At 39.6% G+C, this 15,089-nt stretch overlaps 1 protein-coding gene across 1 annotated transcript in view; it reads left to right on the top strand.

The window, feature by feature from the left end:
* Positions 1-15,089, top strand: part of LOC128651799 (acid sphingomyelinase-like phosphodiesterase 3b) — a 67,773-nt gene that overhangs the window by 49,203 nt on the left and 3,481 nt on the right. Inside the window, exon 7 of the mRNA XM_053704784.1 lies at positions 12,539-12,672. Coding sequence (XP_053560759.1) covers positions 12,539-12,672 — 134 coding nt within the window. The remainder of the gene's footprint in view (positions 1-12,538; positions 12,673-15,089) is intronic.

Genomic DNA, 15,089 nt, shown 5'->3' with positions numbered 1-15,089 from the left:
AGATCATAACTGCTTAAAGGGACAGTTTACTCAAAAATTTTCTCCCCTTTAATTTGTTCCCAATGATCCACTTTACCTGCTGGAGTGTATTAAATTGTTTACAAATAGCTCCTTTACCCTTATATTGGCATTTGAAATTGTTAATTTAGCATGTGGTATCCCCACCTATTCTGAAAGTTTGTGGCCGCGCGTACCAGCTATAGATAAGCTTTGTAAACACAGCCAGCAGAAGAAATTACACTCCCAGCCGGATATAGCAGAGATAAGGTAATACAATGTTGATTTTTCATTGTTCTCTCAAAGTACTGGTGATTGTTTTAAGGACAGATATAAGATAAAGAAGCAGGTATATGTGCACAATGTGATACAGTAATGAGATCTGATTATACCTACAAGCTCAACCCATTTTATTAGGTTGTGGCTTCAAAACTCAAAATCAGAGCTTTAATATACACAAATAAGCCTTAAAAAGCTAATTTTCATACATTTTTTACTCTGCAGTTGGTAGAAAAAGCAATTGTAAACAAATTAAGGGAAAAACTATTTTACAGTATACTGTCCCTTTAAAGGGACAGTAAAGACCTTGTAATTAGAAGACATTTCAGTTCAGTTGTTATAGAATTATCAGCCCTGGGCCGGTGCTACCTATAGAGTCATGCCTAAGGACATATATTTAGTATACTGTGTATATATATATATATATATATATATATATATATATATATATATTTCTTGGGCTGCATAGTATGATCTATATGTTGTGGCATAATGGCTAGAATGGGAGGGGACTCCGCTTAAACATAGGGAGGCAAAGAGTGTAAGTCATCCAGAACAGCTAGTAGCAGCTGAAGCCAGTTACAGCAGTGGGACTCACCTCCACCCACAGCCTAACTGGTGTTACTGGGACTGATGGGAACTCATAGGAGCACTGACAGTCCTCCAACTTTTGATATACTGCAAGATATCAGTGAACATCTTCTGCACTATGTATGTTTTATATATGTAATTATCTTTCTTGCTAAAGTGTCATGCATACCTATACATTGAATTGTATAGATGGATAGCGCTGAGGAATATGTTGCCGCTCTACAAATAACCGATAATAATAATAATAGATGGCCATAATTATTATTCAGCACATGACCATTTTCAGTGTATATTATCTTATTATAAAGTGCAGTGTGTTCATTTTTAGTGTATAAATGTTCAATATTATCATGTAACAAAGAGTGTTCACTATCAGTGTATAGGCACCCATCATCATTATACAGGGCAGCCTGTTCTGTTTCTTTATGAATCCTCAACATGATTATACAGTGCAGCATATACTGTATGTTATCAATATAAAGGTTCTCTGTATTAATTATACAGTGCAGTGCAGCATATATGTTATCAGTATATTGGTTCTCTGTATTAATTATACAGTGCAGCATATACTGTATGTTATCAGTATATAGGTTCTCTGTATTAATTATACAGTGCAGCATATACTGTATGTTATCAATATAAAGGTTCTCTGTATTAATTATACAGTGCAGCATATATGTTATCAGTATATAGGTTCTCTGTATTAATTATACAGTGCAGCATATACTGTATGTTATCAATATATAGGTTCTCTGTATTAATTATACAGTGCAGCATATACTGTATGTTATCAATACAGGGAGTGCAGAATTATTAGGCAAATGAGTATTTTGACCACATCATCCTCTTTATGCATGTTGTCTTACTCCAAGCTGTATAGGCTCGAAAGCCTACTACCAATTAAGCATATTAGGTGATGTGCATCTCTGTAATGAGAAGGGGTGTGGTCTAATGACATCAACACCCTATATCAGGTGTGCATAATTATTAGGCAACTTCCTTTCCTTTGGCAAAATGGGTCAAAAGAAGGACTTGACAGGCTCAGAAAAGTAAAAAATAGTGAGATATCTTGCAGAGGGATGCAGCACTCTTAAAATTGCAAAGCTTCTGAAGCGTGATCATCGAACAATCAAGCGTTTCATTCAAAATAGTCAACAGGGTCACAAGAAGCGTGTGGAAAAACCAAGGCGCAAAATAACTGCCCATGAACTGAGAAAAGTCAAGCGTGCAGCTGCCAAGATGCCACTTGCCACCAGTTTGGCCATATTTCAGAGCTGCAACATCACTGGAGTGCCCAAAAGCACAAGGTGTGCAATACTCAGAGACATGGCCAAGGTAAGAAAGGCTGAAAGACGACCACCACTGAACAAGACACACAAGCTGAAACGTCAAGACTGGGCCAAGAAATATCTCAAGACTGATTTTTCTAAGGTTTTATGGACTGATGAAATGAGAGTGAGTCTTGATGGGTCAGATGGATGGGCCCGTGGCTGGATTGGTAAAGGGCAGAGAGCGCCAGTCCGACTCAGACACCAGCAAGGTGGAGGTGGAGTACTGGTTTGGGCTGGTTTCATCAAAGATGAGCTTGTGGGGCCTTTTCGGGTTGAGGATGGAGTCAAGCTCAACTCCCAGTCCTACTGCCAGTTTCTGGAAGACACCTTCTTCAAGCAGTGGTACAGGAAGAAGTCTGCATCCTTCAAGAAAAACATGATTTTCATGCAGGACAATGCTCCATCACACGCGTCCAAGTACTCCACAGCGTGGCTGGCAAGAAAGGGTATAAAAGAAGAAAATCTAATGACATGGCCTCCTTGTTCACCTGATCTGAACCCCATTGAGAACCTGTGGTCCATCATCAAATGTGAGATTTACAAGGAGGGAAAACAGTACACCTCTCTGAACAGTGTCTGGGAGGCTGTGGTTGCTGCTGCACGCAATGTTGATGGTGAACAGATCAAAACACTGACAGAATCCATGGATGGCAGGCTTTTGAGTGTCCTTGCAAAGAAAGGTGGCTATATTGGTCACTGATTTGTTTTTGTTTTGTTTTTGAATGTCAGAAATGTATATTTGTGAATGTTGAGATGTTATATTGGTTTCACTGGTAAAAATAAATAATTGAAATGGGTATATATTTGTTTTTTGTTAAGTTGCCTAATAATTATGAACAGTAATAGTCACCTGCACACACAGATATCCCCCTAAAATAGCTATAACTAAAAACAAACTAAAAACGACTTTCAAAACTATTCAGCTTTGATATTAATGAGTTTTTTGGTTTCATTGAGAACATGGTTGTTGTTCAATAATAAAATTAATCCTCAAAAATACAACTTGCCTAATAATTCTGCACTCCCTGTATATAGGTTCTCTGTATTAATTATACAGTGCGGCATATACTGTATGTTATCAATATATAGGTTCTCTGTATTAATTATACAGTGCAGCATATACTGTATGTTGTCAATATATAGGTTCTCTGTATTAATTATGCAGTGCAGCATATACTGTATGTTATCAATATATAGGTTCTCTGTATTAATTATACAGTGCAGCATATATTGTTTGTTATCAATATAAAGGTTCTCTGTATTAATTATACAGTGCAGCATATACTGTATGTTATCAATATATAGGTTCTCTGTATTAATTATACAGTGCAGCATATACTGTATGTTATCAATATATAGGTTCTCTGTATTAATTATACAGTGCGGCATATACTGTATGTTATCAATATATAGGTTCTCTGTATTAATTATACAGTGCAGCATATACTGTATGTTGTCAATATATAGGTTCTCTGTATTAATTATGCAGTGCAGCATATACTGTATGTTATCAATATATAGGTTCTCTGTATTAATTATACAGTGCAGCATATATTGTTTGTTATCAATATAAAGGTTCTCTGTATTAATTATACAGTGCAGCATATATGTTATCAGTATATAGGTTCTCTGTATTAATTATACAGTGCAGCATATACTGTATGTTATCAATATATAGGTTCTCTGTATTAATTATACAGTGCAGCATATACTGTATGTTGTCAATATATAGGTTCTCTGTATTAATTATACAGTGCAGCATATACTGTATGTTATCAGTATATAGGTTCTCTGTATTAATTATACAGTGCAGCATATACTGTATGTTATCAATAAATAGGTTATCTGTATTAATTATACAGTGCAGCATATATGTTATCATTATATAGGTTCTCTTTATTAATTATAGAGTGCAGCATTTTGATTAGCGTATAGATGCTTTATATATAGTTCAGTGTTGTGTTTATTAGGTAACCCTATAAATTATCATAACTATACAGTGACACTTGTCCAAAATAATAGTGAGTTGTACTTGCCCCTTACTTGAAAGCAAGTACTCCACTGCCGGTCAATGTAATCTATTGTAGGACTTGAAAAATGTATACTTATGGGATAATTTATCAAGATGCATTTGCAGCTTCTGAAAACTAGCAGTTCATAGTGAGTCTGCAACCACAGATTTAAGAAGCAGTCTCTACTTGGTATCGCAGCTAGTAGAGATAAATCACTTCAAACTCACTTGTTATACTAGGGGTAATTGACAGGTCCTGCTCTTACGCAATTGGTTGCCCAATAGCAAGGTACCAGATTGAACAGCAGAACTGTTCTGCAGTCTTAAATTTTGCCAAGTGGTGATTGCAGGTAGACTTATGTTCCTGCAGCTTGATGAATTGTCCTGTTAGACATGCTAGTATCAGTCTAGGTATACAGGGAGTGCAGAATTATTAGGCAAGTTGTATTTTTGAGGATTTATTTTATTATTGAACAACAACCATGTTCTCAATGAACCCAAAAAACTCATTAATATCAAAGCTGAATAGTTTTGGAAGTAGTTTTTAGTTTGTTTTTAGTTATAGCTATTTTAGGGGGATATCTGTGTGTGCAGGTGACTATTACTGTGTATAATTATTAGGCAACTTAACAAAAAACAAATATATACCCATTTCAATTATTTATTTTTACCAGTGAAACCAATATAACATCTCAACATTCACAAATATACATTTCTGACATTCAAAAACAAAACAAAAACAAATCAGTGACCAATATAGCCACCTTTCTTTGCAAGGACACTCAAAAGCCTGCCATCCATGGATTCTGTCAGTGTTTTGATCTGTTCACCATCAACATTGCGTGCAGCAGCAACCACAGCCTCCCAGACACTGTTCAGAGAGGTGTACTGTTTTCCCTCCTTGTAAATCTCACATTTGATGATGGACCACAGGTTCTCAATGGGGTTCAGATCAGGTGAACAAGGAGGCCATGTCATTAGATTTTCTTCTTTATACCCTTTCTTGCCAGCCACGCTGTGGAGTACTTGGACGCGTGTGATGGAGCATTGTCCTGCATGAAAATCATGTTTTTCTTGAAGGATGCAGACTTCTTCCTGTACCACTGCTTGAAGAAGGTGTCTTCCAGAAACTGGCAGTAGGACTGGGAGTTGAGCTTGACTCCATCCTCAACCCGAAAAGGCCCCACAAGCTCTTCTTTGATGATACCAGCCCAAACCAGTACTCCACCTCCACCTTGCTGGCGTCTGAGTCGGACTGGAGCTCTCTGTCCTTTACCAATCCAGCCACGGGCCCATCAATCTGGCCCATCAAGACTCACTCTCATTTCATCAGTCCATAAAACCTTAGAAAAATCAGTCTTGAGATATTTCTTGGCCCAGTCTTGACGTTTCAGCTTTTGTGTCTTGTTCAGTGGTGGTCTTCTTTCAGCCTTTCTTACCTTGGCCATGTATCTAAGTATTGCACAACTTGTGCTTTTGGGCACTCCAGTGATGTTGCAGCTCTGAAATATGGCCAAACTGGTGGCAAGTGGCATCTTGGCAGCTGCACGCTTGACTTTTCTCAGTTCATGGGCACTTATTTTGCGCCTTGGTTTTTCCACACGCTTCTTGCGACCCTGTTGACTATTTTGAATGAAACGCTTGATTGTTCGATGATCACGCTTCAGAAGCTTTGCAATTTTAAGAGTGCTGCATCCCTCTGCAAGATATCTCACTATTTTTGACTTTTCTGAGCCTGTCAAGTCCTTCTTTTGACCCATTTTGCCAAAGGAAAGGAAGTTGCCTAATAATTATGCACACCTGATATAGGGTGTTGATGTCATTAGACCACACCCCTTCTCATTACAGAGATGCACATCACCTAATATGCTTAATTGGTAGTAGGCTTTCGAGCCTATACAGCTTGGAGTAAGACAACATGCATAAAGAGGATGATGTGGTCAAAATACTCATTTGCCTAATAATTCTGCACTCCCTGTAATAGTAAAAAAAGAAAAGAGGTCATCCTGCCTCCATTTTCCTGTGTTTTATGTATTGTCACAACTGTTTAAATCATTATTCAAAGCCACCACTGATTTGCTATGTTGCGTAGGGTTGTCACTTTGGTAAGTTATTTCATGCAAAAATTATCCATTATATCTATTATAATAATAGCAGTCAAGAATGTGATGTGATATAAATAAAACAGCGGCAAAATGTGTTTTCTCATGTGTAGCCAAAAATCCTAGCAACATCCGTTTTGCTGCAATTATTTATTAATATTTGCACTCACTATTTGCCTTATTTGGAGGAGCCAATCTGGGCTATAGTCTGCAGACAATAAGGCTAGCCTCAGCTATAATGTTAGTACAGAGTGCATTGTTTTGCAGTTGTTATCAGTTAAAACCAATTAGGCACATACATGTTGTAGGGTTAGCCTTGAGAAGCTGTCAGGGAGCACTGGGAATTAGAAATTGCTGAATATTCAGGCTTGAATTATATAAAAAGAAAGCAAAATAAATAATGAAAATATATTGCAAAGTTGTTTTATTACGCATAACTAAACACATATACAAATCTCAAGGTGTTTACTGTCCCTTTAAAGGAACATGAATGTCAAAATTAATCTTTCATGGATGAAACAGAGCATTCAGTTTTACAACACTTTATGAAATATATATATATAAAGTAAAAGAAACATTTTCCAAACCGCACAGAAACTTATGCGGAAGATATTGTGTTCCGTTACTATGGTAACAAGTCTGTTGTCATGGGCACTCAACAAAAAAGCTAGCAAGCTAACAATAGAAGCAACCCACCCACTGAAGGTGTCACAATATATCATACACAAATTAACAAAGGAACAGCTCACCCTTGCTGCAAATTAACTGACTTTGGCTAACCTACCATAAACTTAAAGGGACAGTGTAGACCCAATACATAATTTTGATTACTTATCGTTACATACCAGAGAAGCATCCTGCAATTGGTCCCATATATATAAACTTGCAAGAAGTACATGAAACATTTAAATATACATTTGTTAGGTACAAAAAATGGCGGCCAAACTACACCCACCTATTGTATGTATATTTTGGTATGTTAAGTTTCTCCAATCAGGATCGACTCATGAATATGTTTTCCTACTTGCAAATGCTTATTTGTGCATGTGCAATTTGGAATAGCTAACTGAAAAATATTAAAATGATGGTAAATCCTAGTGTTTGTGAAACGCTAGGATTTACCAGTGCAACAAATAAAGGAGACTTTCAGTCATGAAGTATAAAATACTTCATGCTGAACGTTCCTTTATTTGTCTGCAGTGTATGCCGCGCTGAACACCTCAGGCCGCCCACAGCAGAACACTATTTTCTTAATGAGATGATGTTTCCACCTCTTAGCCAATAGCCGTGTAGCCCAGTATTCATTATGCTGTATGGCTAGCTAGCAGGCTATTGGCTAAGATCACCTCACTGAAAAATAGCGTTCTACCGTGGACGGCCTGAGGAGCACAGCACTGCATATGCTACAGACTAGTTAAGAAGCAGCGGTCTTAATAATCTATGATACCTAAATTAGACAGAGTTTATGAAGACAGGAAAGTTCCTTTGACTTTTCCTGTGCCGGTTAAGATAGCGAACATTATTAAGAACGAATGGGAAAGAATTGGTTCTTCCTTTTCCCTCTCGTCTACTTTTAAAAAGTTGTTCCGGTCCCGGATTCACAACTAGGTTTGTGGGACTCCATTCCTAAGGTGGATGGTGCTATCTCTATGCTTACTAAACGTACTACTATACCTCTTGAGGATAGTTCTTCGTTCAGAGAGCTGATGGATAAGAAAATGGAAACCTTTCTGAGAAAGATGTTTCAACATAAAGGATTTTTGTTTCAACCGGCGGCCGCAGTTGCCGCGGTTGCCGGAGCAGCTACCTACTGGTGCGACTCATTGTCAGAACTCATTGAGGTGGAGTCTCCTCTCGAGGATATTCAAGACAAAATTAAAGCTCTGAGAATTGCTAATTCCTTTATCTGTGATGCGAACATGCAAATTCCTTTGGATTTGCTGTCCTAGCCCACCGGGCTCTCTGGTTGAAGTCTTGGGCTGCGGATATGATTTCTAAGTTCAGACTCCTTTCTCTTCCCTTCAAGGGAAAGATTTTATTTGGTCCTGGCCTAGACTCCATTATTTCTGCGGTTACTGGAGGGAAGGGTGCCTTCCTACCGCAAGATAAGAATAACAAGTCTAAGGGACGACAATCTTCTAATTTTTGTTCCTTTCGTTCTGACAAATCCCAACGACAACAATCCTCCTCCAAGCCCGAGCAACCCAAGAGTACTTGGAAGCCGGCTCGGTTCTGGAATAAATCCAAGCAGAATAAGAAGCCTGCCAAAAGCAAATCGTCATGAAGGGGCGGCCCCGATCTGGGATCGGAATGTGGAGGGGGCAGACTGTCTCTTTTTTCAGGTGCCTGGTTCAAGGACTACAGGAATCCTGGAGGTGGTATCTCAGGGATACAAGATAGGCTTCAAATCTCATCAGCCAAGGAGCAGATTCCTTCTCTCTAATCTGTCTACTAGACCAGAAAAGAGGGATGCCTTTCTAGGGTGCATTCAGGATCTATCCTCCTTAGCAGTTGTTGTCCTGGTGCCTATCAAAGAAAAAGGTTTGGGATTTTATTCAAACCTTTTTGTGGTCCCAAAGAAGGAGGGAACTTTCCGCCCAATTCTGGACCTAAAGTGCTTAAACAAATTTCTCAGTGTCCCTTCCTTCAAGATGGTGACGATAAGGTCCATCCTTCAGGAAGCCCAGTTTATGACCACTATAGATCTGAAGGACGCTTACCTTCATGTTCCAATCCACAGGGAACACTTTCAGTTCCTGAGGTTTGCATTCCTGGACCAGCACTTCCAGTTCATTGCCCTTCCGTTTGGCCTAGCTACTACTCCAAAAATCTTTACAAAGGTTCTTGGGGCTCTTCTAGATGTTGCCAGAACTCAGGATATTGCAGTAGCCCCATACTTGGATGATATTCTGGTGCAAGCACCATCCTTTCGTCTTGCAGAATTCTCGGAATCCCTTCTCAGTCTTCTTCAATCACATGGATGGAAGATAAACTTGAAAAAGAGTTCTCTTATCCCAAGTACCAGGGTGGAATTCCTGGGTACTATAGTAGACTCCATATCCATGAGGATATTTCTAACAGACCAGAGATGTTGCAAGCTAACCGGCATGTCTTGCCCTCCGGACCTCCTTGAGTCCCTCTGTGGCTCAGTGTATGGAGGTGATTGGTCACATTGTGTCCTGCATGGACATCATTCCTTTTGCCAGATTCTATCTCAGACCTTTACAACTGTGCATGCTGAGGCAGTGGAACGGTGATTATTCAGATCTGTGTCAACAGATTGTATTAGACAGCCGGTCAAGAGAATCGCTCTCTTGGTGGCTCTGTCCAGATCATCTGTCCCGAGGGACATGCTTCTTAAGACCACCTTGGGAGATTGTGACTATGGATGCAAGCCTATCCGGATGGGGAGCTGTTTGGGGTGCCAGGAAGGCACAGGGGTTGTGAATTCAGGAGGAGTCCTCCCTCCTGATCAATATTTTGGAACTACAGGCAATTTTCAAGGCCATGAAGGCTTGGCCACTTCTGGGTTCGTCCCAGTTTATCAGATTCCAATCAGACAATATAACCTCGGTGGCTTACATCAACCATCAGGGGGAACGAGAAGTTCCTTGGTAATAAAGGAAGTATCTCAGATTCTGGAGTGGGTGGAGGCCCACTGCTGTTTGCTGTCAGCAATCCATATACCGGGTGTGGACAACTGGGAGGCGGATTTTCTTAGCAGGCAATCCTTTCATCCAGGGGAATAGTCTCTCCATCCCCAGGTGTTTGCAGAGATATGCAGCAAGTGGGGGACGCCGGAGATAGATCTCATGGCTTCCTATCTCAATACCAAGCTACCCAGGTATGAGTCGAGGTCAAGGGATCCCCAAGTTGATCTATTAGATGCACTAGCAGTGCCCTGAAGGTTCACACTCATATCTTTTTCCTCCATTACCACTTCTTCCTTGAGTGGTGGCCCACATCAAGCAGGAGCAGGTATCAGTAATCCTGATTGTTCCATCGTGGCCACGAAGGACATGGTTCATGGATCTAGTGGGGATGTCCTCATCTCTTCCGTGAAAGTTACCTTGTCGCAGAGACCTGCTGATACAAGGTCAATTTGTTCATAAAAATTTAGATTCTCTGAGGCTGACTGCGTGGAGATTGAACGCATAGTCTTAGCCAAGAGAGGTTTCTCTGAGAGTGTCATTGATACTCTTATTCAAGCTCGTAAACCAGTTACTCGGCGTATCTACCACAAGGTGTGGAGGACCTACTTATTCTGGTGTGAAGAGCGTGGTTTTTCCTGGCACAGAGTTAAGGTTGCCAGGATCTTATCTTTTCTCCAGGATGGGCTGGAGAAGGGCCTTTCTGCTAGTTCCCTGAGGGGAAAGATTTCGGCCCTGTCGGTTTTATTGCACAAGAGACTGGCTGAGCTTTCAGACGTGCAGTCCTTTGTTAAGACTCTGATTAGGATCAGACCTGTGTTTAGATCTGGGGCTCCTCCTTGGAGCCTAAATCGTATTCTTCGGGTTTTGCAACAGGTTCCGTTTGAGCCTCTGCATTTTGTTGACATTGAATTGTTATCTTGGAAGGTTCTCTTTTTATTTGCTATTGCCTCTGTGCGCAGAGTTTCTGAGATCTCTGCTTTGCAATGTGAGCCCCCTTATCTGATTTTTCATGCAGATAAGGCAGTTTTACATACTAAATTAGATTTTCTTCCTAAGGTTGTGTCAGATCGCAAAACATCAATCAGGAGATTGTGGGGACTTCCTTGTGTCCTAATCCTTCTTCTTTGAGGGAACGCTTACTTCACAATTTGGATGTGGTTTGCGCCTTGAAGTTCTATCTTCAGGCTACTAAGGAGTTTAGAAAATCTTCCTCTTTGTTTTTTGTCTATTCGGGGAAGCGTAAGGGGCAAAAGGCTACTTCGACTTCCCTATCTTTTTGGTTAATGAGTGTCATCTGCTTAGCTTATGAGACAGCGGGACATCATCCTCCTGAGAGGATAAGGGCTCATTCCACTAGAGCAGTAGCTTCGTCTTGGGCCTTTAAGAACGAGGCCTCTATGGATCAGATTTGTAAGGCAGCTACCTGGCCCTCCTTACATACTTTTTAAAAATTTTACAAGTTTGATGTTTTTGCTTCAAGTAAAGCAGCTTTCCCAGAGAAAAGTTTTGCAGGCTGTGGTGCCCTCAGAATAGGGTCCGCCTCTTCCTTTTTGTTCCCTCCCGTTATTCATTCAGTGTCCTCTGAAGCTTGGGTATAGTTTTCCCAACAGTAAGGAATGAAGTTGTGGACTCTCCCTAACTTAGGAAGGAAAACATAATTTAGGCTTACCAGATAAATTCCCTTCCTTCCGGATAGGGAGAGTCCACGGCCCCATCTGCTTTTTCTTGTCTATGGGCGGTCCCCTATTATTTATTTTATTCTTCTGGCACCATTTATACCCTAATGTTTCTCCTACTTTTCCTTGTTCCCTAAGCAGAATGACTGGGGTAATGGGGAAGTGGGAGGGATATTCAAGCCTTTGACTGGGGTGTTTTTGCCTCCTCCTGGTGACCAGGTGTTGTATTTCCCAACAGTTAGGAATGAAGCCGTGGACTCTCCCTATCCGGAAGGAAATTAATTTATCTGGTAAGCATAATTTATGTTTTTTACCTATGTAATTACCTTGTAGCTAAGCCTCTGCAGACTGCCCCTATTTTAATTCTTTTGACAGACATGCATTTTAGCCAATCAGTGCTGACTCCTAGGTAACTCCACGTGTGTCAGCACACAATGTTATCAATATGCAGGGCCGGCTCAACCATGGAACCAAGTAGCATTCAAGGTGGGACAAGTGCATCTCTTCCATAACTACCTTTCCACTTATTGCGTAATTATGCATAAGCATTGGTTGCATGCAGGTAGGCTGGTGGATTTAGTAAGGTAAGCGGACAGGCTAGTAGTTGATATGCTAATCAGTAATGTTACTACTGGATGGGCTTCATTTCATTCTCGCACAATATCTTGAGCCAGCCCTGTCTATATGGCACACCTGAACTAACGCTCTCTAGCTGGGAAAAACTGTCAAAAGGCCCTAGATAAGAGATGGCCTTCAAGGGCTTAGAAATTAGCATATGAGCCTACCTAGGTTTAGCTTTCATCAAAGAATACTAAGCGAACAAATAAAATGTAATAATAAAAGTAAATATTATTATTTGCATGTTATGAAATTACATACACTTTTATTCTGATTCAAGGTGATCCTATCAGCACTATGTTTATTTCTCCTGCAATAACTCCATGGAAGACTACATTGTCTGGAGTAGAAAATGGAGCCAATAATCCTGGAATCAGACTTGTTGAATATGATAGAAAAACTCTTCAGGTCTTAGTAAGTACTGTATGATGTGTTTTACTTGGTATGACACTAGCAGATGGGCTCTGTCTGTCCAATTCTGACTAATGACTGTATTATAAATTAAAGCAAAATCTGTGCAGTGATAAAAACATATTAAAGGACCTTTAAACATAAATGCTCAATAAAAAGACAAAGCAAAAGCAATACAAAGGCACTTTATTTGAATTTCAAATCAGTAGTAGATTCCTTCCTGACAAATTTTAAAGATAGTTTTATTTTCCCTCCCCCTCCATCATATGATAGCCATCAGCCAATCACAAAATACATATACCTATATTCTGCGAATCTTGCACATGCTCAGTAGGTGCTGGTGGATCAGAAAGTGTGTGTATAAAAAGATTGTACACATTTAGATAATGAAAGTGAATTGAAAAGTTGTTTAAAATTGTGTGCTCTGTCTGAATAATGAGAGTTTAATTTTGACTTAGGTGTCCCTTTAAGTGTCTGTTGGTCTATGGTGTCTATTCATATTAAAGCAATGAAAGGGACTTCTTTAACTGGAAAAAAATACACTGTCATATCTCACTGAAGATATATAAAATATATCAGTCCTAAAAATGCTAAAGCTGTGTATTAAAAATCAATATATAATAACAACATTCATACAAAAAATAATTGATAGATCACAATTCATATAAAAATCAAATAGACTGTCCAGAGGAGTCTGTAAGATATTAGTACTTGCGTATGTCCCAAAGTTTTTTCAAAAACAACTCCAAAGGCACAGTTTTCCTATCCCTCTTTAACCTCCTTGTTTGCTGCTGTGTGGGGAACCCTGGTATCTTGGTCCAAGTTCAATGAAGGAAAACTAAAAATACAAAAAACACACAGCGCAGTACGATTCAAGGTAGTGGGTAAAAAAACTTACAACCCTACGCGTTTCATCTGCAAATAACATGCAGACTTCTTCAGGGGTTAATAGCTAAATGGTATATCCATAATCGGTCTTAGCTCTGTTTAAAAATGCCGGGACCGGAAATGATGTAAGGGCTTCCAAGTGGCATAATTCAATTTCCAGGTCTTAAAGCAATACATATTAGATACATAATACACAAAATACAAATGGACAACTTAATAAATAAACACCGCAATAATCAATACAGACAAATGCATAATTCTAGTGACAGACTAATAGCTAGAATGAACATTCATGCAAACCAGTCGTATTGTTCATTTAAACAGGCCATTTGTCCATTCAGGGTCGGCTCCAAGAGGGGGCATTGGGGGGCAATGCTCACCCAAATGGAATGCTGTGCCCCCTCAAAAAATACCTCCCAGTGGTAGCTCTTCACGGCCCATTTTTTTTTTTCTAACAGTGTTTGTTTTCTTTAGTAATTTAGTCATTTGTAATAGTAGATTTAAATAATTTGAGTAGGGTTAGGGTTTTGTAATATGTAATATAGTTAATTTAATTGCTAGTTTAATGTAATTTTAGTATAATAGTTAGGGTAGGTTAATTAATAATTTAATATAGTTTATTTTAATTCTACAGGTAAGTTTTAATTTATTATAAGATAGGGATGTTGTAATTTTAATGTAAAGTTTGCGAGTTGTTAGGTTTAGGGGTAAATAGCTTTATTTAGTTTATGGCAATGTGGGGGGCTGCTGGTTTAGGGGTTAATAGGTTTAGTTAATGGTAGTGATGTGGGAGGCCAGAGGTTTAGGGGTTAATACGTTTATTTAGGTGGCGGTGGGGTCCAGGAGCGGCGGAATAGGGGTTAATACATTTTATTTAGGTTGCGGCGGGGTCGGGGAGTGGCGGGATAGGGGTTAATATCTTTATTTAGGTTGTGGCGGGGTCGGGAAGCAGCGGGATAGGGGTTAATATCTTTATTTAGGTTGCGGCAATGTCGGGGCGGCAGATTAGGGGTGTTTAGACTCGGTGCTTATGTTAGGTGTAAACGTTACTGGTTTTCAACCATATAAATCAATGGGATATCTGGCAGCATCGAACATAAGCTTTAGCTGCTTTCAGACTCCCATTGATCCCTATGGCATCATTGGCCTTCAGGGTGGTGGATTGAAAACCAGGTATGCTGGGCCGGAATAGCCACAAACGTACCTGTTAACTATTTGATAACTTTGAAAAAGTGTCAAATAGTGCCGAATGTGTATTCGGAACATCTGTAATGATGTAAGCATCGATCTGTGTCAGATTGAGACCGGCGGATCATCTGTTACGCCACAGATTTCAGGTCCAATCAAGCTTGCCACAATTACGCTGCGGAATTCCAGCGTATTTGCGGTTGACGGCTTGATAAATATCCCCCTTAGTATCTTTTTTACTTAGTATCATTTGGAATTATTACTGTTGTATCCAAGAAACCTATTTATATAGGATGTCCAGTTTCCTTCTTCCATGGTCTGAAATAAATCACATTCATGACGTT

Source organism: Bombina bombina, chromosome 3, assembly GCF_027579735.1.
Source record: "Bombina bombina isolate aBomBom1 chromosome 3, aBomBom1.pri, whole genome shotgun sequence".
Taxonomy (NCBI): Eukaryota; Metazoa; Chordata; class Amphibia; order Anura; family Bombinatoridae; genus Bombina; species Bombina bombina.
Note: the sequence above shows the minus strand (reverse complement) of the source record. Positions and strands in the feature narration are given on the sequence as shown.